The sequence below is a fragment of the Camelus dromedarius genome, chromosome 11, assembly GCF_036321535.1.
Source record: "Camelus dromedarius isolate mCamDro1 chromosome 11, mCamDro1.pat, whole genome shotgun sequence".
In the NCBI taxonomy this organism is placed as follows: Eukaryota; Metazoa; Chordata; class Mammalia; order Artiodactyla; family Camelidae; genus Camelus; species Camelus dromedarius.
The window spans coordinates 10582913-10609136 of NC_087446.1; the positions used below are offsets into that span (position 1 = coordinate 10582913).

Sequence of the window (26224 nt, forward strand, 5' to 3'; positions counted from 1 at the left end):
TTTAAAAATCTATTTTTTTTCTGTTTTGTATTTCATTGATTTCCATTCTCATCTTTATTATTTCCTTCCTTCTGCTAGCTTTGGGTTTGGTTTGTTCTATTTTCTTGACTTGCAATCTTAGATCATTGATTTTAGAATTCTTTCCTTTCTAATATGTGTTTAAAGCTATACCTTTCCACTTAAGTTTCCCTTTAGCTACATCCCATAAAATGTGATATATTGTGTTTTCATTTTCATTTAGTTCAGGGTATTTAAAAACTTTTCCTTGTGAGTTCTTCTTTGATCCTGGTTTACATGGAAGTGTGTTGTTTAATTTACAAATGTTTGAAGCTGTCCCAAGTTTCTTTCTTTTGTTGGTTTTTAATTTAATTCCATTGTGGTCAGAGAACATACTTTGTATAATTTGAGTCTTTTTGAGTTTAGTGAGATATGTTTTATGGAGTAGTAGATGATCTGTCCTACAGAATGCTCCTAACCAATTGGCCCTTTATCAATTTAAAAGGACCCTCTTTGTCTCTATTAACATTTCTTGTCTTAAGTCTATTTTGTCTGATATTAATACAACCACTTCAACTCTTATGATTACTATTTGCACGACATCTTTTTCCTTCATTTTGTTTCAAACTCTTTGAATCTAAGGTGTGTCTCTTGTAAAAAAGAGAAGCATACATCTCAATCTTACTTTTTCCAGTCTGAAAATTACTGCCTTTTTATCAGAACATTTGGTCTATTTACATTTAATGTAATTGTTAATATGAGTGGATTTATGTCTACCATTGTATTATTTGTTTTTATATGTCTCATATCTTCTATTGTTCCTTCTTTGCTGATTTCTGTTAAATCTTTCTGTATCTTTTAAATCCCTTAGTGATTTCTAAAATTAGTTATTTATTTGTGTTATTTTTGTTTCTACTTATTGCTTGTTTTCTGGAGTCAGGGCCACACTTTCCTGTTTCTCTGCATGTCTTGTAATGTTTTAATAAATTAGACATTTTGTAATACATTTGAGAAACTCTGAAGTGTTGTTGGTTTTTTTTTTTCCCAATAGAGGTGCTGGGGATTGAACCCAGGACCTCATGCTTGCTCAGCATGTGCTCTACCACTGAGCTGTTACCCTCCCCCAGCAATTCTCAAGGTTTTTATTTGTTTTTTGTTTTTTGAGAGGTGTAGGTAAGTGTATATGTGTGTGTTTTAAGTAATTTGCCTGAACTTAAACTGTGGAATGTGATTCTTCCGTGGTGTGCAGCCACTGATGTGTCTGCTTAGTGATTTTCATTGTCATTTTTATTTTTTAGCCTGTCTAGGAGTCAAGCTGTGTCTTCGTAGCTTAGTGGTCAGCCAGTGATTTGGGCAGAGGTTGTGCTTAAGCACCTTGAGCTTGTAAAGCTCCCACTCTCTGTTATCCATCTGTTTGTGGGCTGGGAATTGCATTCAGAGCTCAGCCAGTTCTCAAGTATGCCTTGGCTTTTTCTTTCTTTCGAGTCTTCTCGTCTCCCCTTCCTCATCCGTGTATTTTCACAGTCAGCCAGGGGTGTGAGGAGAGCATATCCAGTTCCACAATTCTCTCATTTCCAGGCTCTTCCCTTCAGATTTCTAGCTGATCCACCACTCACCCAATCAGACCGTAACCTCAAGCTACAAGAACTGTACTTCCCCTGTTAGGTTCCTACCAAGTTGGCCACTTTTAGCTGACAAAGCTATGGTTTTCTGCTGTGCCCCCACCCCAGCGCCCCAAGTTGAGTCTGCCCCCTCTGGCAGCAAAGCCCTGTTCAGTGAAAACTAAGCTCTCCCAGCAGGGCTGAGGATTAGAGGGTGGGGTTGATGGGTTGGCAGAGCCCCAGGCAATGAGTTTGTAGATTTCTGCTGGTTTTGCCCTAAGGCTCTAGCAATTTTTCAAGAAATTTCTCCATTTATTATCTGCCTTTGATGGATTTCCAGAACCCTAAAATGACTGTTGGACAGTTTCATATAGTTTTCTTTTTTTAAGGAGTGGATTCACTGACCTGTTCATGTCATCACAGCCAGAAGTCCCTTCCTTGAATCACTTCCTGGCAGTTTACAGTTACCCTACACTGCCCATTCCTTCCTTCCTTCCTCCCTCCCTTCCTCCTTCCTCCCTCCCTTCCTTCCTTCCTTCCTTCCTTCCTTTTTGCATTCCCAGACTTACATGGTACCTGGCACATAGTAGTTAGTAAATATTTCTTGAGAAAAAAGTGAAAGAACATACAGGTGTGCCCTGGGAGGTCTGCAGAGAGAGAAGCTGAGGCTCCTTGGTGGAGAAGGCCTTGCATTATGAGGGCTGGAATTTGGACTTGCTTAGGTGGTGGGAAGAATTAGGAAAGTCATTTCTCAAAGCAAAGTTGGAGAGATGAGAAAGACCAAAATGTCTTTTTTTTTTTTTTTGCTGAATTTTTATTTTATTTTATTTTATTTTATTTTATTTTATTTTATTTTATTTTATTTTATTTTATTTTATTTTATTTTATTTTGGTGAGGGGAGTAATTAGGTATATATATAATTTTTTTTTTAATGGAGATACTGGGGATTGAACCCAGGACCTTGTGCATGCAAAGGACACACTCTACCACTGAGCTATACCCTCCCCCTGACCAAAATGTCTTTGAATAAAGGCATGGGTTTTTATTTGGCTGAAGCTTTGGGTGCTCAGTAGAAACTAGTGAGAAATAAGGTGGGAGAAGGGTTGCTTGAGTACCAGTTGGGAAGAACATTTGACTGCCTGGCTGTGAAATGACTTTATTAAGGGTATTTGAGCAAAGAAATGAAAGTGAGCAGAATTGTACTTCAGTAGATTAATCTGTCACACATACAAGGTGAATAGAAAAGCAGGGAGACTGGTTGGGAAAAGGTCTTATGCTTTTAGCTGGTAATGAGGTAAGAGGTTCTGGACTAGGGATTTGCACTGATTTTGTACAGGAGGAAATGAAGAGAAATTATGAAGGTAAAATACACTGAATTTGACAGCTGATTGGATGAGTAAAGTAAGGAGATCAGAGTCAAAGATTTTTCATCCTTGCTGTAATAGCTATATCTTGAATAAGTCATTTTTCCTCCTGAGTTTCAGTTTCCTCATCTATCAGATGAAACTAATAATGCCTACCTGACAGGATTTTAGTGAAGATTACTTTTTTTAAGTAGTTCTTAAAAATAAATGCTTTTACCATCTTTTTAAATCACTTGTCCCAATTGATGTCATTTATTTGTGCTTTTTATTATTGTGAACTACAGCCATATTTAAATCTAGATCTTGCTTATGTAGGGTGGTCCCCTGTTGTTGATGGGGAGAACAAAAAGAAAGGACTTCTCATATAACAAGAAGCATTGAAATCTAGAATTTTGACTTCTAGAAATTGATTTTAACATTGGGCTAGAAGCTTCTTGTGCTCTTAAGATGAGAGCTTGTTTTGACCATCAGTTGGTCCCATACTGTGCATTAGCAAGAGCGGTAACAGTTAGGGGTCTCCCACCTGGGTCTGCAGAGGCTTGATTATCACTGAGCCTGCCTGCAGAGAAGAAAGAACCTCAGTTCCTACGTGTTTAGATATTTTTCCAAATGCCAGCAGGCAAAAATAACTGAAGTATTTGAAGTAGATAAGCTTTGGTGAATCATCTTCGGATATGAGGTTTATGTTTGTATACATGTTCTGCCTACCTATTGGACCATACTGTCCTTGAGGGCAGGAACTATTAATTGCTCTCTTCTTAGTACTCCCATTGGTCTATAATAGATATTTAGTGTTTTCTGAATGGAAAAAAGCTTATAAAGGCAGAGTAAGGTGCTAGTGAGTAACATCATTTGAAGTATTTGACAGAGTTATTGGTACATCTAAAGCAGAGATTTGAGGGAGTAGCTGCGTGGCCCCCCTTGCTCCATTATAGCCCAACTGTAGATTTTACAACCCTCCTCATTGGTGGGCTTTCAAGCGCACCTCTAAATCAGACCCCACATTGTTTATCATCCTCAGTTTCTTCTGTTTTTTTCGTATCCTTTCTCTGATGTTGAAGCCAGATTTTCTTGCATTTCTCTACTTATCAGAAGGTCGGTCTAACCATCCTCCTTTGGAATTGCCGGCTGACCCTTACTTGAAGATATCTTGTGGATTGGCAACCCACTAAAACATAGCCAAGAAGTTACAGGCCTTAACAGTGGCTGCATTTGTCCAAATGAGGACTTCTGGAATATAATGGTTAAAATGGGGCCCAAATCCTTCTCTTCTGTCACATTTGTGTTGTTGGGCCGTGATACCTTCAGCCTACAGTGTAGGTATTATTATTAGCATCTTCCATTTCCAAGCTAGAATTAGAGGCCTGAGACAACGAAGGACTTATCCACTTTTCCAAGAGAGGCCCTCATTTTCCCCCAAAGTAACAAAAAGTAGAGAATGATGAGCTTATACAAATTACCTCCACTCATTATCAATTTACTTTTAAAAAGTTAATTACTTGTACCCTCCAGCTCTGGAGTTTTGATGCCTGTGAACAGCTTGGCAGTTTCACACTTGAGTTGATGAGGAAATTATAGCTTGGTCTGTAAAGACAGAACCAGTCTCAGCCAGGCATGCATTTTGTTTGTTTGTTTGTTTGTTTGTTGTAGAGGTAATTAGATCTGTTGATTTAATTTTTTTAAATGGAGATACTGGGAATTGAACCCAAGACCTCATGCATGCTGATCATGTGCTCTACCACTTGAGCTATTCCCTCCCCTCAAGGCATGCATATTTTTGAATAGAGAAAATTGCCTTTTGGTTTATGTGAAACTCAAGACACCCTTTCACCACACTGTTAACGTTGTTAACTTATGATTATTGCTTCTTCTCCTTTGCATGCCTTCATTTATTTATTTATTTATTTATTTATTTTTACTTATTATTATTACCCCCTCTCCCCAAAAAAGAGACTAGAGTTTTAAAAGTGCTGAAAACAGTAATACTCCACTCCCCTGGCCCTTACTGCTCTGCCATGTGTTAAGACAAGAATAAAAGGACTAATTAATTTGATGGTGGTTTTTCTTAACCTGTCTACAAGAGTTGTACATTTTCCATAAATATTTTGTGCTGTCCTTTGAAGTTGGTAAATTCTGATTAGAATCATTCAATTTTAAAGCTAAAAATGGATTTTAGAAATCATCCCATGCCTTCTTTTCATAGCAGAAGTCTGCAGTTTTAAGTGACTTCAACAAGGTTGCAGCTAGCTGGTAACAGAGCTGGGACTCAGGAAATCTGCTTTAAGTCAAGTGCTTTTTTTCTGCTTCCCCATGTAAATTATAAAAAATAAAAGGCATATGTGGAGATAATCTTATCTTCTTAGCTTCCACTTACTCTTCAGTGTTAAACCTAAGAACTCCAACTAGAACATGCTTACAGATTTCTTTCATTCTGAAATGTACATTAAAATTGTTAAAGAATCATTCAGTTAAGTTAAATTTTGTAAAAGTTGAGATTATCTTCTCTGGTGTTTCACTGTTACATGTAATTTTTACATAATTCTGATTGCTGGTTCAGAAAAATAAGTGACTTGCTGTGGTTTTTGTTAACAGTATGATACTGGCTTTTATTTCATGGGGTGGGTGATATATGGTAATACTACATATACAAATGATGCCTTTTGTAATTCCTTTTTATAACACTTTAACCCACTGAGAAAATAGAACCAGATATTTTCTGAAGAAAACTAAATTACTAGTTTATTGGGGAATTGTTAGCTTACATTTAATGTCCAAACAGTTCTAGATTCTCAGAATTTGACTTGTAGCAATATTCAAATACACAGAAGAAATACTTAAGCATTTCTCTTTAAATAACTAAAGCTAAAGGTACTTTTCCTCAAGTAAAGAATTGCTCCACATAGATATAAGTTCAATTTTTTATGCCCTCAAAATTGTGTTTGCTGGTAGCTCTGGATAAAATGATTTAAATGGACAGGTATTCTTAGTATGTTATTTTAGCACTATGAAAAAATACTTTAGTATGTTATTTAGCACTTACTCTGATTTTTGGTAGATAAGTACTAAAGCCAAGATTTCACTCTTTAGAAAGATACTCTATCATGTTAGATTTTTTACTCTTTAAGAAGGAATTCATAAGATCCAATTTCACCAGTTTTAACTCTTTGTATACTTCATTATAAACATTTTTTAATGCTTTAAATTTTAAATGCTAACAAATCTAGTTGATGGATCAACATGGATCGTCATACCTAATTTTTTTAAGGCACTGTAAAATGACTAAAGTATCCCAACCTACTTTCTAAACTATTACCAGGAGAAACTGAGTTAAAGAAAAAGAAAAGCTGCTTTAAAGAAAAAAAACTGTATTTATTATAAACTATTGAGGTTAGGGAGCTTGAGCTGTGGAAACCAGATTGAGTTAGGTTTAGCTCCCAACTATTTCCATTTGTTAAATGTGTAACCATGAGAGAATTATAACTAATGCTCATTTTCCTCACCTGTAAAAATGATGATACCAGTTCCTACCTCATAGGGTTGTTTTTAGGATTAAAGGAGAGAATGAATAGCAAGTACTTAGTGTAATGTCTGGCACATAGTAAATGTTCAATAAATATTAGCTATAATTCTATTAGTATATAATTATTTCATTTCAAAGAAAGTGTTATAGGCAGTTCTTCACTTAAAATAATACAAATTAACAGGCCATCTAGTTATATCTCTTTTCTCTTTTTTTTTCTCATATGGTTTTGCTCTTTTGCCATTTTTTTCCCCCTTACACCCTTGGGAGCTAGTGCTCTAAGAGCCATTCTGATAAAAGCAGTATTTTTCAAAGTGAATTTTAGAGCCTGCTGTACGAAATGAATGAATGAATGATATGTATAATATACATTTAGGGAGATAGGTGAGTTTTCCCTTACTGGAATTCACAAGAAACCTGTTAACTTTGTTTAGTCCAGTATTTCCCAAATTTATTTGACTGTGAAACTCATTTTCTACAAAATACCAGTTAACATCTGCAAAGCTATCATTTCTACCCCTTGGGAAGTATTGCTGTATGGATTTTTGAAGCATGTACATACACACATATCCTTTAGATATGCTTAAAGCTATTTTGGGCAATGACCTTTCCATTAGATTTTCTTGGGTATTAAATACATCACAGTTTTATTTTATACAAATTTGAATCATTCAGAATTGAAATAGTATGGTATAGAAAAATTAATGACCTTTCACTTTCACGTAAATTTTAAACTGTTAACAGAATTCAACTGAGTAGATTACAAAGATTTTATGGGTTTTATTCAGTGATTCATGAATCAGGTAGCATCCAGTCTAGCAGATAGAACTCTGAAGAACTGTACAAGGCAAGAGATTTTATAGGAGAGGGAGTGGGAACAAGGAAGTTATCCTGGGCATTTGCTGATTGGCTAAAGCATTCCCTTATATGGAGCAAAGGGAAGTCTTGGAGCCTGGGCAGGTAACCTCTGCTGAGCAGGCAAGTGCTGCTTGGTTGACTTAGACTTTTCTTTTCTGGGAGAGCCAAACACAGAGACTTAACTTTTGGTTTGCTGACGTGGAGCTTAACATGAGCAACTCCATCTTGAGCCCAATCTGGTTCCTTTAACAGAACCAATGTGAATCTTCCCAAATAAACTGTTAGTAATTGCGTAATTTCAAGGCTAAATGAATTACATGTCAATTCACATGGCACTCTACTTTTAGCAACTAATAGAAATACCTACTAGCTTTGGTAAGTTTGGTCTTGCACTTTGCAGTTTTCAGATTCATGCCTTTTGTACTATATGTGATTGACATTGTGACATTATGAAAACATCTACTTCACCCTAAAAAGAGGATTCACTTAAACCGTGACTGAAGACCGATCCCCATCCAAAAGAAATTGAACCCAACAAGCAATCATTTATACTTCTGTTCATAAAACAATAAGCTCATCAGGGAAAATGCTACAGGAGATGAAGCTTTGTGTGACTGACCTTTTGTAAGTAGAAGAGATTTACAAGTTAAACTGTTTCTAATTTGGGACTAGGTAATAGTAATATTAGATTAAGTGGAGGTTTTTCCTTCACTATGCCAATAATTTAAATGATTGGACTTTTCAGCCCATTTCTGACTTTCATAAGTGGTCCAACCCACATTTTGAATACAAACATAAGTATTTGTCTATAGTTGTGACTGTATTTAGTCATTAAACTACCTCCACATTGTGTTTTAATATTCTATAGGGTTTAGAATCTGACATCCCAAAATACTTTTTTTCTTTTTTAAAAACTTTATTTCGAACTAATTTTAGACTTACAGTAAAGTTGCAAAACTAGTACAGAAAGTTTCTACATACCCTTCGCCTAACTTTTAGTGTAAACATCTTACGTATAGTACAGTTTTCAAAACCAGGCAGAAAGAAGTGTTGGTGCTGTATGTTATGTAAAATACAGACCTTGTCCAGTCACCAGTTTTCTGTTCTGAATCTAATCCAGGATCTCACATTGCAGTTAGTTGTTACATCTCCTTATCACAAAATATTTTAATCACCCTCAAACTTGTGTCTGAAGTAATTCTAGGCTTTAAAGAATAGAGAAGGGGGAAAAAAAAACTTGTATTTATAGATTTGCTGTTAGCAGAAACCATGTCTCATTATCGAGGTCTCTGCTTGTTCTACCTCAGCCTTTCATATGTACATCGAAGAAGGGCTGTAATTCAGGCATGTCCTTCTTAAGATACTAAGGTTGTTTTTGACAGCAAGCCATATTTCCCAAAATATTTTATACAAGTCAGCTCAAACCAAATATAGGCTGCATTGTCCTATTTTGCTGTCTTCTTTAAAATATGTATATATAGTATTATAAGGTCTTATTAAACCCTTAATTATTAATTTCAGGTTACTTTTGAATACACCCATCTAATTTTGCTTCCTCCAAAACTGTTGTGTCTGTGTGTTTTTAGGAATATAAAGCACTAAGAACAAGAGAATGTTTTGGAAACTAGAAAGCAGATGGCTGATTAGTAACTAACTTAGCAGACCCAGATGAGCTTATCCCTAAGCCAGTGATGGGATAAAGTTGAGAAATAATTCAGTTTACACCACAAAAATTGAGTTTCAGAAACTGATGTCTCCAGTTAAAAGATTTGGAAAACTTTTCTGGAGAACCTAACTCAAGAGGAAAGACACAGATGTACAAGTCAGGGGTTTCCCCAAGAAGTTGCTTACTTAACTGAACTTAGAACGAATCACAAAGTCATCAAGCCCCTCCACCCCATCCACTCAGAGCTTCCAATCAGTTTTTTAGTGACCCTTCCCTCCTCAATACTTAATTCTGAAAAAAGGCAACCAAGGATTACTAGATACCCAGGGGAAACCTACAGCGTGGAAGATTGTCAAAGGGATGGTGACTAGCGTGGGGCCCAAAGTTGCCCCTGGAGGTCTGCTGTTTGATCTAATTTGATGGTTACATGAGTGTATTTTCTTTGTGAAAATTCATCCCACTGTATGCCTATATGATTTATGCTTTTGTATCTGTGTATGTTAAACTTCAATTTAAAAAATTATTTAAAATCAGAAGGCTTAAAAATTTTGGAAATAATGGTTCACTTTTTCCACTTGCTTGGTCTCCCTAAAATTAAAGATTTCATACTTTTAAAAAATGTAGGTTTCATCACAAGGCTGGAAAATTAGCCAATCTAGCTTCTAAATTGTAACTGTAGGGCTGTAAAAAAAAAAATCTCAGGAGCAGCAAATAAGTATCTTAGGCAACATACCTTGAAGTAATCATTAGTTTTCACTGATCCTGCCACCTCACATACCCTTTTACAGATTACATGGACTACATATATAAGTTACATACAGGTTTGAAGCCAGAATTGGTCTTTAAAACTTTTCTTATTGTGATACACTGTCATCCTGCAGATCAGAGCTGGTGGTTTCAGAGTCTGATTAAAGAAAGGGTTTTGTGTGATCCAGCTGTGAGATGGAAGGAGCAAGTTGGAAGATGCTTGAATGAGCATTAGTTGTAATTGATGCTTATGCTGTTACTTTGGTGTCCATGATGCTGTTTCAGTAACTTAGTGAGTTTCATCTTTGAGTGGAATTTGTTTTGTTTAGTCTGCATTTGCATTGTGTCCAGATTGATGATTGAAAACCTTGCACTTTCACAGAACATTGCTTCGTAGCTCTTCCCTTTTCTGCTGTTTTTGTTTCATACGAATCATTGTACATTTAAGCCATCTGCAAGACCTGAATGGAGTGAGAGAAGAGCTGCCATCAGTTAGATTGACACTTGAAAAGCCTTGTATTTAGAGTTTATTCCTGATTATCCTGCATATTTTAAAAGTCTCGAACTTCATTTCAAGATGGTTGCAAACCTCTCTGAGCCAAAAGTACCTCTTTTTAGCTGAACATTGGGTCAAAGTGGGAGGATCCATTCTGTGTCACGCAGAAGAACCTGTTAGAGGGACTTGGTTCTAACTCAGTTGCAAGAATAAGAACAGCAAGCTCCAGTTCAAAAGTATGTTGGTTTAATCATCTCAGCAGACCATCGGGTTTGGCATGTGCTTCATAGAGAATAGTGAAAAACATAAGGTTCTTAAATTGTCTGATACTTAAAAGTAAATGTTTTTTGAATGCCTACAATGTATCATACCGGTTAGATATTTGTCAAAAGTATTGCTCAACACAGCAATTTTTTGAAGATTTATTGAAAAACAGTTAGATTAACACATGCCTGGCATGTTGCAAGAGAGATTCATGATTTAAAATGTACACCCACATCCCCTAACACTCTGTCACTATGGATATATACAAATCTAGGATATATGTGTGTGTAGTAATTTAGTCTCCTCAAGCCTTTCCCAATTGATTTTCTAAATGCAGCTTTGCTCTGGGCTATAGAAGGATGGGTTCCCTCTACTAAAGTAGCAGGAATTGCATAAATTAGGGAAGAGAGTACAGATTGGTTTCAGAGTAAGAAGCTTCTTCCATTTTTTAAGCAAAATGCCCATTGTCACTAGGTATCCCCTTTTCATAAATAATATTATAGTATTTTGGTAATGCAGTAGTCATAAACTCTGGAACTAATAGAATGAAATATAAAAAATTCCCTTATTTCCTGAAATGATGGACCAGAAATGCTATTATCTCCACAACTAAAAACAACTGATTTTATTTTCAAAATAGGAAGATCTCAAAAATAGAAAGCATCTATAAGAATCTAAGAATAATGTACTATTTTTATATCTTCAGTTATCATAATATCTCTGTGTGATCTTGAGCAAGTTACTTAGTGTTTCTAGGATCTTTCATTTTACTAATGTAGTATAAATATTCAAAAAACCTTAGTTTTTTTGTAAGCTATAGCATTTTGAACATAGATAACAGTTTTGGTTTTTTTCTCTTTGAAGGGACAACTGTAATTTTTGCTTAAAGACACACTGAGAACGACTGGGGAGAGGGAGGACTATAATTATTTTACTTAATTCTTGTGAAATAACTATTTCTTTTTCGCTTAATGTTGTTCCTCTCTTTGCTTAGCAGACAGAAGGGGGCGCACAGACAGACGGCCAGCAGTCACAGACACAAAGTAGTGAAAATTCCGAGAGTAAATCCACCCCTAAACGACTGCATGTCTCTAATATTCCTTTCCGCTTCCGGGACCCTGACCTCCGGCAGATGTTTGGGGTAAGTTTCTGAAGTCCTTTTATGGTTTTTACAATTAAAATATGATTTAATCCACCAGATGTATCATTAGTCATTAGTACTTTAGGACATAACCACAGATACACTGAGAAAGATCCTGAGGTAAATCAACATTTTCATCAGCCTTTAGAAACTTTCTCATCACCTGGTCTATTCTAGACATTAGCCTTGCAAGTTTTCACATACATAATAAAGTGATTGTGCACCCCAGCTTGCCTGGGACTGTGAGGTTTCTTAGGGCATGTGACTTTCCATGCTAAAATCAGGAAAAGATAGTAATCCCTGCCCTTCAAAGGGTTATGAATTAAATGAAGTAATATCTGTGACCTAAAATCAGGTATAGGGGGTTAGTTTGCTACCTAATGTGTTCTTCTAGCTGTTTACTTCCTCCCAAAATCACTGTCATGAAAACAAAGTACAATAGCAAAGATTTAAGAAGTAAATTACTTCTTAAAGTAAGGAAGTAAATGACTGCTGAGAATCTTAATTTTTTTCTGAGCTAATGTGTTGTTGCCTGTTTTAATTTGATTAAAAGGTTATCTTCAACTAGGAGTAAGAGATCTTTTTTTTTTTTTAATGTATTTTTGTATAGCTGCCTAGTACTTGTCAGGAAAACAATGCCCTTCTTTAAGTCTTGGTCGTGGCTACTTCATGGTGACAAGACCCTGAAGCAAAGTTCTGTCACTTACAGCTGACTTCCTGGGTATGTTTTCTATACTGAAGGCAAGGCCAGGGTTGAGACTTAATGATGTTCTGATGAACTAGAGGAGCTTTTCAATAGGAAATGGTAGCCAGCTATTCTCCATCTCTGCAGAAACAAGAGCAACAGAAAATATGAAGGGCAGCATAAAAAATTTAGGTTATGTTTAGGAAGAAACTTCCCAGGAGTATGAGTTATTAGGTTCTCTACTGAATTGTCAGAGATAATATGGAACCTTAATCTCTGGAGGTCTGTGAAACTGGAGTACATTCTCATCGGTCGGAAGTGTGTTTTCTCTTGAGTCAGAAAAATTGTGTCCACCGAAGTTCTGCCCAGGCCGGTTGACAGTGATTTCTTGAAATGTACTATGCCCTTCTCATAAGACACCAAGTGTGGTGGTGGTGGTGGTGGTGGTGGTGGTGGTGGTGGTGGTGGTGGTAGTAGTAGTAGTAGTAGTAGTAGTAGTAGTAGTAGTAGTAGTAGTAACTAAGTGTAGTAGTAGTGGTGGTGGTGGTAGTAGTGGTAGTAGTGGTTGTAGTAGCAGTAGTAGCAATATTAATAATTTCCTTGTAAGGGATACCTGGTTGCTGTCTTCTTCCATGGGGTTTGTACCTACGAGTACTTAGAAGGACAGTAGCGTTGTTAAAGAGCAGATTCCATGCTGCATTTTATTTCTGTTTTATTAGTTCTGCAAACTTGATGAGTACCTTCTTTTGGACTCATTTTCCTCAACTGTTAAAGGAGGGCACTTCTTAACTCTGGAAGGATGTTATAAGGATGAATTAGAAAATATAAAAGAAAACAAACTCTGAAACACCATACAAATCTCAGTTTTTTTGAGTAGACAAAGAAATAAAACAAAATGCACTCCTTCCTAAAATAAGACATTTTCCTCTTCCCTTGATTTTTCTAATTTTCTACTAAATGATGAAACTAGAATCAAGGCCTGAAGTCTTAACTCTAGGAAACCTGGCCTCTTAATACATGTTATTTTGTTAAAGATAGCAATCATTCAACCCAATAAGAGAGCATATTTCTGTTTTGCTCTTTTCATTTTTTAGTTTTTTAATTTCCCGAAATCCAAGTGAAATAGATAATTAGGTCTATGAGTTCAGTACTCAAAGGGAGTGTCACGTGTCTGTAGTTGCACACACACACCACACACACACACCACACACACCACACACACACACACACACACACACACACACACACCCCCCCGAAGGAAAACCCAGGAAGTCTGTACCAAAATGTTAAGACGGCAGCATTACAGACGATCTTCATTTTCTGTTTCCTCTTTTCCTTTTCATTTATGTATATTTTCTATTTTTTTTCCAATGAACATAGTTTACTTTTATAAGTTAAAAAAAAGGGGGAAGAAAAACAGCCTTCAATAGTATATCTTTCTACTTAGGATTTATTTCTTAAAACAGACATTTCAAAAGTTAGAGATGTAGTTAGGAAAATCCCCAGTTGCCCATGTGAAGAAGCAAGTAATAGGGTAATACCATATCTTCTGAACACAGCTTACACACTATTTAGAGATGGATAATGCATGAGTGAGTGAATTTAAAAAGGAGAAATTATCAACTTAATGATGAGGAAAAATCAGCAACTGGTACTGTGACCTATCAGCCAATAGAAACATGGAAGTTAAATAAATAGTTTAAAGAAAAAAAAAACCCCGCCTGTTCCTTTTTCAAAAGAAAGTAAAATATGTGGATAAAAAGCTGACCGTGAATATGTTTTTATTTTTGTCTCTGCAGCAGTTCGGCAAAATCCTAGATGTAGAAATAATCTTTAATGAACGTGGCTCTAAGGTAAGCTCCATTTCAGTATTAAGTGTGCTTGGTTTCTTTTCAGTTTTGTTTTATTTTAAAGAGTAAGAAGTCAGCAAATAAGCTGATTTTGAAGCCTGCAAAAAATATCCGATCTAACTTGATTAGGTTTTCTCTAAAAAATAAGCTACCACATGGCTACACTTTTTCCTAAATCTTAAATTGGGAGAGTGATGGGGTAGAAACAAGAGAGGTTTGAGGGGAGAGCATGGCAGTAAAAAAGAGAGAATGTAGGAGACACCAGTCCTTCCTCAGATTTAAATTTGTCCTAAGCTTATTTTAAAGGAAGGAAAGAGAAGACTGAAAATCAGTGAATTTCTATGAGAATTCTAGTCTGAATTCTGTCAGAACAATTCAACTTTTAAAAATCGAACTTCAGAATGACATACTTAGAACAAATTTAATATTTCAGTTATTCAGTTGACTTGCTCTAATTTTGACAAGGCTTCAATACAGGAAGTAGTGACTTAGATGTTCGCTATGGGGTTCCTCCTTTAGATTAAACCCAGATGCGTGAGCTTCAGGACTGAGTCACTTCGATTACAAATAGTGAGTTGGGGTTTTTTGTGTAAGAATGAACATAGTAATGGTGTACAATTTGACATATATTTTCTTCTATCTTCTTAATTGAGTTCTGTGTAAGAACTGAAGTTTTAATTAAAACTTATTTTCCCCTAAAAATTTGCTATTTAAAATTCCTGATCTATATGATTTAGATTTTTTATGCACTAAAATAAGCAGCAGTGTCTTTAGGAATAAGGGAATGGTAAAGTCTTAACAGTGGTGTTGTGAAAAAATATTTGATGAACTGAATTTCAGAAAGTTTTATTGGAGAGTTTTCTTCCTCTTCAACAAATAAAATATACTCACTCCACAGACACAGCTACTGTGGCCAAGCCTGTAAAATATTTGACTTCTTATGTTTGGTTCTACCTGCTTTTTTAGGTTAGACCAATTTTTTTTTTTTTTTTTTGAGGAGGAGGGTAATTAAGTTGGTTTGGTTGTCTGTTTATTTTAATGGAGATACTGGGGATTGAACCCAGGACCTTGTGCATGCTGGGCTTGCGCTCTACCAGTGAGCTCTACCCTCTCCTTGAATTAAATTTAAATTGAATTTTTGGTCATCTCTACTGAACTTTGAAAATAGCCCTTGGCTATGATGAAATCTCTAAGGATGTAATTTGAGAAAAGCTAAATAAAGCAAATAAATGAGTTAATATGTACCTCTCTTCAGTTTCCTACTCCAAATTCACCATAGTTGGGAGTTACTAATACATCTACAGAGTTATATAGATCTCCTGCCCCCAACTCTACTAATGAAAATGTATGTACTTTTCTGATGCTCCTGATTATTATTCCCTTCCTTTATAGAATGTATCAACACTAAAAGTGTTTAATTCTGACTATAATAATTATTTATTAATTGTTAAAGAGGTGATTATACTGTAAGTTTCCAGTTTTCAGTTAAAACAACAACAAAAAGATTAATATGCCTATACAGAACTTTCTCCAGCACTTAACTTGGTAAGTATTTTTAAAGTGAGGTCTCTTCAAACTATAACCAGTAAAACTATTTATACTTGTAATTTCCTTACAGTGGATTTCTATTCCTTTTTGTGTAGTTTGCTTTTATTTTTTGTGATACAAGGTGGAAAAATGACGATGGTTTAGAGATGAGAAGCACATGGATGTGAAATAAATATATGAAGATTATTGACCACACTGTTTATCTGAACTAGTAGTTTAAATGGTTTTGGTTTTAAGCGTATGCACTTAAAATATTCTTATCTAGACTCTAACAACCAGAAGCCCAAGAGAGTTCTATCAGGCATTGAGGACTTGCTCCTTACCAAGAAAATAATTTGAATTCTTGCGAAGCAAAGGAAATTGATCTTTCTAAGGCTTCTTTCACTGACTTCAAGAGTTTGCCCACTACTGAAATTTTTTAATTTACCTGATTCAGTTGCTTGTAATTGTAATTGTAATTCAATTCCCTGTAATTTTCATTTTAAAATGACACAAGTCTTCCCTTTCCCTTTGGGGAATCTAAATGTACACGCTGCTTCTCTCAGTTTGATGCTGTGTCCTCACTGCCCCTTTTTCTTTGGGCTGCTTAAGGGTAGACAGACTATGTACTAATTGGGAAATGTTTTTAAAACAAAGCACAGAATTCAGAATTGCCTTGGATCTGCTTTCCAGAACTGATAAAAAACCTGTCTTTGTCCTTTGCCCTTCTTAACTGTTACCTAAAGTTCTTTGCCAGAATGGGCTTATTAATAGAGACTTATTTTGGAGTCAAAACCTAGATGCCTCTTCTGGGATCCACCTAAGAAAAATTAATGAGTACTTTTCTTTTTGTAAATTAAGTTTAGTTTCTCATTTCTTTTGTGTTTGGGATTCACTATAAAATTACATGTCTTGATAGTAACCAGAGAAAAGGAGACTTATGTGGTCCTGTTGTCTAGTTAAGAATTGCTCAGTCTTTTAACAGAGTGCTTTTCTGTACAGAAATTAACTTTATTGAATTTTTTTAAGCAGTAATGGAAAAACTGACAACTTTTTAGAGATAAGTAATACTTACATGTAAAATAGTATTTATCCAAATGACTGGAAAACAAAAAGCAACTGTTTATTACTCTGTCTTATGTTGTATGAGACTGTTGGCCGGGTTTGAGAATATACAATATACCCACTTAAAAAATACATGAACACTGTTTTGCTGCCCTGCCTACTCCCTCCCTGCCTGCCAGCGCTCTACCTGTTCACCTACCTGAGAGTGGAATTTCTGTGCTCCAGGAAGTAGTTATTTCTTTGTTGTTGACTGTTTTCCTTTTTTCTTCTTTGACCTTCATATTTTGAATTTGGGTTTTATAGAATGAATTTATATCATTTATATGCATATACGTACATGCACATATACTTAAATTAGTTCCTATGAGTTTTGAAAATCTTTTTAATGCTTACTCCTTTGTAAAAACATAAAGTCGGTTGTATTTAATTTTCTGTGATTAACTGAAGCAAAGATAGACTATCCTTTTGAAAATGTTCAATTAAGATATATGATGAGACAACAAGGTCCTACTGTATAGCACAGGGAGCTGTATTCAATAGCTTGTAATAACCTATATGAAAAAGAATTATATATATAGTTGTAGCTTTTGAAGGAACATGTGTTGCAAATACTGAAGGAGGAGGAGCTCTTTCACCTCTTCAGACAGTGTTAATCGTTAAGTCCACGAATGGACCACAAAATAGAGCACAGCAACAATTACTGAGATTTCTAGCTGGCTTTTAGTCAATGTCTTCTCATTACTTTTCTCAGGTGGACTTCCAGAATGATAGGAATCTGGGTTTGGGTTAAGCTTGAGTTTAGGTTGGAGTTAGGGAAGATAAAACCTCTACTCTCATTCCTCAGGCACAAACGATATGCTGTAATTTCTCTATTTCCCTGGATTTTGATTTTATGCAATGGGAAATTGTTTATGTCTTTCCAAATATGGTCCAAACACTGTCTCTGAAATTGTACAAAGTAAGCCTTTGTGATTTTCAGTAAAATTTGATGGGGCTAATGCTAAAATAAAATGTTTTTTATTATGCTTAAAACTGAATTAACAGTACTTGTATTTCCAAAGGGTTTAGTTTATTTTCTTTTGTTACCATTTTATGGGTTTTGGTTTTATTTTTCTTTTATTTATTTTTTAATTTCTGTGTTCTGGCCATACCCAGGAGAACCGTCTGCTTTTGATTTCTCCCTTAAAAGTTACATGGTAAATTTTCTTTCTCATTCTTCTGAGATGGAAAAACTCAAAGATTATACAAATTTAAAAATATTTTTACAGTGCTCATCCAATTGCTTGTTATTTATTGCAGTCTGAGGCCAGACTAAAAAGGTGACAGTTATTCGGCTTCTGTGTCCTTGATGACAAATGGATGTCAAGGCAGATGATAAGATTTTGTCACACTGTAGAAGTTTTAACCACAACCAATACACCTGATAAACACACCATCTCTCAATTTTCAAAAGACAGCTGGTAAATCATGACTGTAACACTGGTGTATTTAAATTATTAACATAGCAGAACTTAGGGCACTGAGAACCTTAGGTAAGAGTATAAAGGGTATAGACCTGCGATGTCCAGTACAGTGGCCGTATTGAACATTTGAAATGTGGCAAGTCTAAACTGAGATGTGCTTTAAGTATAAATTAGACACCAATTCCAGAAACTTAGCACAAAAAAAAGGAATGTTAAGCATCTCACTAATTATGGTTTTATATTGATGCTATGTTGAAATTAAATGTTGTATATATTGGGTTAAATAAAATACATTATTGAAATTAATTTTACCTGTTTTTGCTCTCTCAGTGTGGCTAGTAGAAAATTTGAAATTATGTATGTATCTCATGTTATATTTCTATCAGATAGTGCCGGTGTAGACAAATTTGTCAACATCATTTTTTTTAATTAAAAATAAAGTTTACTTCTTGTTTATCTGTTCTTTCTCTTCTTACATACCTGGAATATTTACTCTTATTAAGAGTTTGACTTTGTAGCTATTTAGACTGCTTCTGTGTTTTCCTGTTTGATACATTATGTAATCATTTTGAAGCTCTTTTAAGGAAAATGTGTTAAGTTTAGAGATAATTGTATTAAACTTTTTTAAAGCAAGAGATCCAAGTGACCAAACCTAATGTGAATTAGATTTCTAAGAATGAAAGGACATTAAAACATAATTTCATATAAGCATATTTTCCTATTAGTAACTTTTTAAGTGGATAGTCTGGGAATATCCTTAACTCAATTCTTGGCACATTTTTTAAAATGGTAAATTTTATTGAAGAAACAGTACATTAAAATTTTTTTCAAGCTTTTTTAGAGTTAGTAGTCTTAAATCCAAATTGTGAATGTGACAGATAAAGCAAGCAGGAAGTTGAGTTGATGGAAAATCACCTGTTGGGAGTTTCAACTGGAGAAAAGTAAGGCCAGTGCTCCAGAAATGCTGGTTATGCTTCTCACCTTCCTAATCACACTTTAATTTTGAGATATATATATATATATATATATATATCTCAAAATTAAATAGATATGTATATATTAATTTCCTAGTGCTTCTGGACAAATTAGCACAAACCTGGTGGCTTAAAACCACACAGATTTATTATCTTACAGTTCTGGAGGTCATAAGTCCAAAGTGGGTCTCACTGGGTTAAAATCAAAGTGTCGGGGGCTGTGTTCCTTCAGGTGGCTATAAGGGGTGATGCACTGGCCTGCCTGCTCCAGCTTCTGGAGGCAGCCCACATTCCTTGGCCTATAGCCCCCTTTCATCTTCAAAGCCAGCAATGCCAGCCCAGCCTCTCTCAGGCTGCCACTCTGATTCTGACTCCTTTTTCCCTCTTTCACTTGTAACCACCCTTGTGATTACACTGGGCTCACCTGGATAATCCAGGATAATCTCCCTATCTCAGGATCATTAGTTTAATCACTCCTGCAAAATCCCCTTTGCCATGTAAGGTAACATGTTCATAGATTCACGGGATTAGGACATGGGCAACTTTGGGGGGCTGTTATTCTGCCTGACATAAGGTCGATTTATCTTCGAAGGAAAGAAAGAAATCCTCTTACTTCTGTGTTTCTTATCAGGAAGTCCCCAGGTGTCAACAAGGCTTTCTTCCTCTTCTTACCCTTGGTAAATAGGTTTTTAAAGCATTTAAAAGTGAAATTTTGTTCCAGAATATTAAAGTCATTTTGAGAAAATCTTACACAAGCAGACTTTAATGTTAGACTTTGTCATTTGCTGGCTGTGAGATTCCAGTGCCTGTGACATGACCCTGCATTCTCTTGGATGCAGTCCTTGTGTCACAGATGTTCCATCAACATATTTCAGAAAGGAAGTCATAGAATACATTTAGCAATTAGATTTGAAAAAGAAAATAAGGAGAATTTTAGGACTAATGTAGTTTAGTAAATAGAATACTGAACTTAGGTTTCAAAGCTGAATTTCTAGTTTTCTCACCATTCGCTGTTGGAAGAAGCTACATGGAAGAAGGCCTTGTTGATGCCTGGGTACTTAACCTTAGTTTGACTCAGTTTCTTTACCTTCAAAAGGAAACTGACAGATTTATTCTTCCTACTCCATGAGTGTATTTAAAAGGCAAACAAGTATGTATGTATGTGGGTGTATAGAGATAGATGTTCATGATGCTAAAATTAAAAACCTAAGTATTAGTCTTCACAGAATCTGTTATCCAACTACTAATTTATAATACATTAGTTTGACTCATAAAATGTATGAGGCTGTGACAGTCAGTTGGAGTACAATTTATAGTACTTCTAAAATGTGACTTAAATACTCATCACTATCTGCAACCTTTTTTAAAGGGCTTACCGTTCCTATTGGAGGATTCTCCAGGACTGGAGAACTGGCTTCCCGTCTTCATCAGATGCTAGTGTAGATGACAAATGGAATAATTAAATAGTAACTTGCCCTTGTATACCTTGAGTTGTCAAAGTGGCTATAACATGTTGATACCAAAATGTGTTTCTGAAAATGTCTTCCCATTGATATTTTCAACACATTTACATTTTTAAGGAACATATTAATTAAAATTATCACTAGTATTCCATCTCAAGCGATATATATTTTTAAAGTTTTCTATCAGCTTAGCATTTCAGATTCTGGAGTCTTTGTGGTGGTATCCGAATTGAAGGTAGAGAATCCATTGGAATCGTCCATGGATTGCCACCCAGCCATATAATCATTTAGAATTCTGTGTAATCAGATCCTTCAAATGGATAGAGTTGCTTTTATAAAATCTTATTGAGCAATGCACATTGTTTATCATCTCAGTTAAGAAATATGTTTCATATATAGGAGTACTCATGGTGTTAAGCATCAAAGCAGAACTTCAGGAAAAATAAAGGGTTCAGGTTATCCTACAGTGGCATATTCAAAGAATGCTATAGAGACAATAAAGCTACTGAGAAATGAGGACTTTCTCAGGAAATTCTAAGAAGTTACCACTCTACCGATGTAAATAGCTTGAGAAAAATGTATAGTTGCAGAGTGGAAAGATAAGGACAAAGCACGTAGAATGAAAATGATATAATGCTTTGTGAAGTAGTCATATAGTATATATACAACATCCTGCTGGTGTTGAAATTGGTAGTATGATTATGACCCAGACTGTCTCTTCAGATTTAACATGAACAAAAAAATAAAGTGGGTTAACTCCATGATCTCCTGCCTTTTCTACTTAATGAATTAAAGCTCCATGGTTTGTTGGTTGTTCTTTGGTTTTGTTTTTGTTTTTCCAGCATCTGCAGTGGACAGATAAATTAATCCTAACTGAGAGCAGCAGCTGTATTGCTGTTTTATGGTATTCCTTTCCTGTTGAATAGTGTGCAACTGATGTCTCTAATGTAAATCCCATTCCCATTGCCTTCTGATTATTCCTTTTCTCTCTATATTTAGAAAGTTGCTAATACGTTTAGTAGCAGATGTGGGCTTCAACAAATGTATAATTTAGGCGAATGTGGATAAGCAATTTTCTGAAATTCAGCTGAACATAACTTTTACTCTAAGTGCCAGTCTGGTCATTTAAGATTAGCATTGAAGAAAAGTCCAAACTGGCCACTGCTTAGTGATATTTTCATTGGCTTAGACGAACATGAGCGCTCTCCTCTTCTATACCCAATACCCATGGAATCAAAGATCAAGAGTATGCCTTAAGTTATCCTGTTACCAAAGCAACTAATGGTGATAATATGCAACAGGCAAAGTGGGGCTGAAATGATTAGACCTCCTTAAAAAAAAATTGATTATACAATGCTTGCGCCTAAATGTCAAGTTTCATGTAGAAGGTACTTGGAAATAATAGATTTAATTAAGTATTTTTTAGTATTACATAACCGGATGTGTATGTTAACAGCGTAAATTAAGAAAGGTAGGATTTTTTTTTTAGATGTTCATTTTCTTGACTGAATAGTTTGACCCGAGTAACTCTATACCTTAATTTTGGTCTGGCCTCACATGCTTTATGTTTTATTTTATTATTGTTATTATTGTTGTTAATTACATTATTATTATTATTACTATTACTACTACAGTTCTTAATTCTTTTATTGAATTTAATTTCCCTTTACAAAATATGCATGGACCAAAATCGTGACTTTGGGAAAGTATTGCTGAGTTGTTGCTGATACCAGTTTCATACTGTGATATTTTTTTCTATTTACCAAGAGATCAGTATTTCAATATAACGATGTGCATGTTTTCCCCCCTTCTCCCGCTGCATGCAGGGATTCGGGTTCGTAACTTTCGAGAATAGTGCTGATGCAGACAGGGCCAGGGAGAAATTACACGGCACCGTGGTAGAGGGCCGTAAAATCGAGGTGCATGTCTTCAATAATTCAATTTCTGGTTTATATTTTTATTTCTCTTTTTATGTATTGCCTCACTTATTTCACATTTGGAACCCTGTCTTGTTTGTGTCTATGTTTGTATCTCTGTGTACTTTACCTTCTTGCACTAAAATGTGTAAAAGTAACACTTCTATCCTCCCCCCCCCCATTTTTTTGTTGTTTGGGGGTTTTAATTTTGATTTACTTGTGTGCGTATGTATGTGTATTTGTTTTTCATTTACTTTTTTCCTCCAAAATGTTCATCCTTCTACTCTCTAAATTTTTTTTCCTTTGCTTCAGTTTGCGAGACTCCGAATTCCTGTAATCAGGACAATAAAACTAACTTTTAAAGTGTCTAAAATCTGTTCAGTTTATAAATGTGTCCTATAATGAATCAAGGGGCCAGCCAATATCCTCTCTTTTGGGAGGCCAGTTTGCCTCCACATGCGTGTGATAAGTGAGGAATAGAAGATTGTAGGGATTGTGGGGAGGGAGGAAAAAATCCAAAACTCATGTGGTTTTTAAATCTATTTAATATCAAGAATTTCAACAGTTAATGTATAAAGTCCTCCAACAGAGGATTTGATGGCCGCCCGTCCAATGTACCATTAATGGGATCAAGTCGGCCACCTGATGTTCACTAGCCCTTTTTTAATAACGCGGTGAAGGTTAACTGGCTCCTTTCCCCTTTCCCAATTTTTAAAAGTATGAAATATAAAAGCCACCATTTTGAGTAAGATGTCTGCATATTTTGCTTTTTTTTCCCCTCCCTTTCCAATGGTTTAGCATTTAGGGCCCTTCACTTGACTCACTCTTTCCATGGTAACTATACACAATGCTGGCGATGGTACCCGTTGGCGGTAAGTGAACCAAAGCACTAGAGAAGAAGCTTTTTAAAATGTAATTACGAACAAATAAGAAAGAAAAAGTCCATCTGCCATCTCACATTAACACTACAAAATGTGATTTGACTTGTTCCTCTTCCTTTTCCTTTCCCCCTTTTATTTTCAATGCTGTTGAGTAATGCCGCCTGGACTTTGGATGTACATATTGTTTTGTAGCAGTCTGAGCTGTTTGAGTACTGACGTCATGGTGATTTTTCCCCCTTGCACATCTTACTCAGAGTTACTGAACTCCAGTTTGGCTGGTTTTATTAATGCACTTCCTGCCCCTTCTTCCTCTCCTCCTTTTCCTCTTTCCCAAACCTCTGTTTGTAGCTGTGACTGTCCTTTCTTTGCCCTTGACAGCTCTCTCTCCTGCCCGTGACAGCCTTCCTGACTTTCTTTTCTTTCCCCTGCTTTTTTGTTCTCTTTACCCAAGCTCTCTTCCTTTACCTTTCCCTCATCCTTTCCCACCCCCTTCTCTGTTCTGTGCAGCTATTGGTCTCTTTTGCTGACTGGTGGTTTCTGATTGGTTCTGGCCATTTTTCCTTTAAGTGCTTGGGTGCATTCTGCTCTAGCAGCTAGTGGAAGCTCTTGCCCCATTCTAATCCTTGTCTGTGAGAGCCTCGCTCTTCACTTTCTCCCTTCTTTCCAAAATAGACTTTTTTTTTTCTTTCTTTTATTTGTGTGTGTGTGTTTTTTAACTGCATGCTCTCAGTCTCATCATTGTTGTATCCCATTCTTTCTTTTTAAATGTGAAATGTTTTATATGATTTAGTGGGTCAAACTAGAGTAAATGGAGTTTCAAGTTCTTTTCCTCACATAGGAAGATTATCACTATACAAATCCTAAAAGATGTATTAAAACGTTTTTGCTTCCAGTTCTACCTAAAATTGTTTTCATTTTTGGTTAAAAATTTATTACTGTACAAATTTAACATAATATAAATCTCCAGAGGCAAAATAAGACATTTATATTTTGCATATTTTGTAATTCTTTTAAAGACTGGCCCATTTTATGACCTGACAACACAGTATATTACCAAGTTCTATGGTGAGGCTTTACCCTCCTTGCAAGAGCTCTGAGGCTGGTTCTTACGCTGGGCTGCGGTATCCTGGCTCCTGGGCTCCATTCATCTTTTCTTCATCAGCACCATCTTTGTAACACCTACTCACCCTAGCACTGAGAATGCTTCAAATTATGCAGTTCTGTAATGAGGGTGGAGCGTACCATAAAACAAAAGAAACATAAGCTTTATCTTTTCAGTGCCTAATTTAAAGGCCTTCTGAAAACTTTTCTTAAATAAATAGACCACATAATCTAGCAAACTGAAAATGGTCCTGAAGACTGTCAACATAGGAATCTAAGTTCCTGTATTTGTTTACCGACCTCAAACAGTAAAGTCTTATACAAGCATATAAAAAGTGCTAAACATTAGAACAGGTTGAAATCCATGGATTTTTTTCCTATCTTCCTGTAAATCTATTTCCTGACCAATGTGGCCAGGCTCTGTTTTATTAATGAACTTGACAATTCACGGGCAAACAGTTATTTCCAGTTTGCTTTTTTCCATATTTTCCTCAATACAGAGATTTTTCTGTTTATGAGATCTCCAAAGAAGTTGCAAATGTACTTTTTCTTTGGAGTTCTGGATGGTAAAGTAGCCCTAGTTTTCCATTTGGAGACCAAGAACTACATTTTACTCTTGTTTGCCTCATTTAATAAACACTTTAATTAAAATGCTATATATTAATATTTTGTATTGCTATGTTAATTATTTAAATCAGTGCTCTCTGAAATTTACATTTTAAACTGAATACTTTGTTATTGAATGAGCAACTCCATGTTCCCTAATACAGTCTACTTCCTCCCTGCCCCTTCTTTCTACTTTCTATCTTTAGGTGAATAATGCTACAGCACGTGTAATGACCAATAAGAAGATGGTCACACCATATGCAAATGGTAAGAGATTACAAATCATCCTCAGAAAGACATCATTTATTCTTGTGTAAATGTATGGACTTTCCACAAACATCACAGACTCTTGATTTCAGTCTTTAGTTTATTTCATTTACATTGAAGCACTCCCTTTACTTTTACTTTTTACTTTTCTTTTTCTTCAGATAATTTTTAAAAATTACTTTTTTGTTGTTGTTGTTTTCGTTATTGAGGTATTATAGTCTAAGTAAAGGTCATTTTATACAGTGTGAACGTGTCATTTGAAGTTACCTAATAACCCAAGTTAGGTCCCATTTGGGCACCCTCTTTTTTAGCTGCTGCAAGTTCTTTCTAGTGTGTTAGGCTTGTCCATGATACCCTGGATGCCCACCAAGTCCTGATTTTACTCCTGATTCCTCCTTATCTGAGCATGAGTGGAATAATTCAGGAGACCCCTTGTTCTCCTTTTAAAGTAATTCGCTAGAGGTAACAGCCACGGTGTGTGTGTGCATGAATATTTTCTGCTTTCATGGCTCTACATGTTATTTAGTGAGTTCATTATAGCTGTTTCTGGTAAGAAGGAATTTTTTATGAATATTTTGTCTAACAAAACAGAACTTTTGCTTTAGTTGTCAAATTTAATCTAGACTCATATTCTCTAAATGAGATAGGATACAATTTTAATCCGCAGTACAACAGTGGTTTTGCAATCTGTGTTCTATAAGACTGTCTTCGGCGGTTGAGGGGGCAGGGCGGAGAGAAAATTAAATGGATTGGGTTCTGAGGTCTACAGCT

The 26224-nt window shown here is 35.6% G+C and overlaps 1 protein-coding gene and 1 non-coding gene across 21 annotated transcripts in view; one reads left to right on the forward strand and one right to left on the reverse strand.

Annotated features, from left to right (window-relative positions):
* RBFOX2 (RNA binding fox-1 homolog 2) overlaps positions 1-26224 on the forward strand; it is a 238749-nt gene that overhangs the window by 188424 nt on the left and 24101 nt on the right. For 15 of the 20 annotated variants that reach the window (XR_010383117.1, XM_064491510.1, XM_064491511.1 and 12 more), the window contains 4 exons: positions 11509-11655; positions 14140-14193; positions 22509-22601; positions 25393-25453. Coding sequence is in view for 19 of the 20 variants with exons in the window: in XM_064491510.1 (XP_064347580.1) it covers positions 11509-11655; positions 14140-14193; positions 22509-22601; positions 25393-25453 (355 nt within the window). In the remaining variant the exon portion in view is untranslated. The remainder of the gene's footprint in view (positions 1-11508; positions 11656-14139; positions 14194-22508; positions 22602-25392; positions 25454-26224) is intronic. The other 5 variants (XM_031463170.2, XM_031463187.2, XM_031463172.2 and 2 more) reach the window with 1 other exon arrangement.
* Positions 2532-2604, reverse strand: TRNAA-UGC (transfer RNA alanine (anticodon UGC)). The gene has a single exon. It is a non-coding gene; the product is annotated as a tRNA-Ala (tRNA).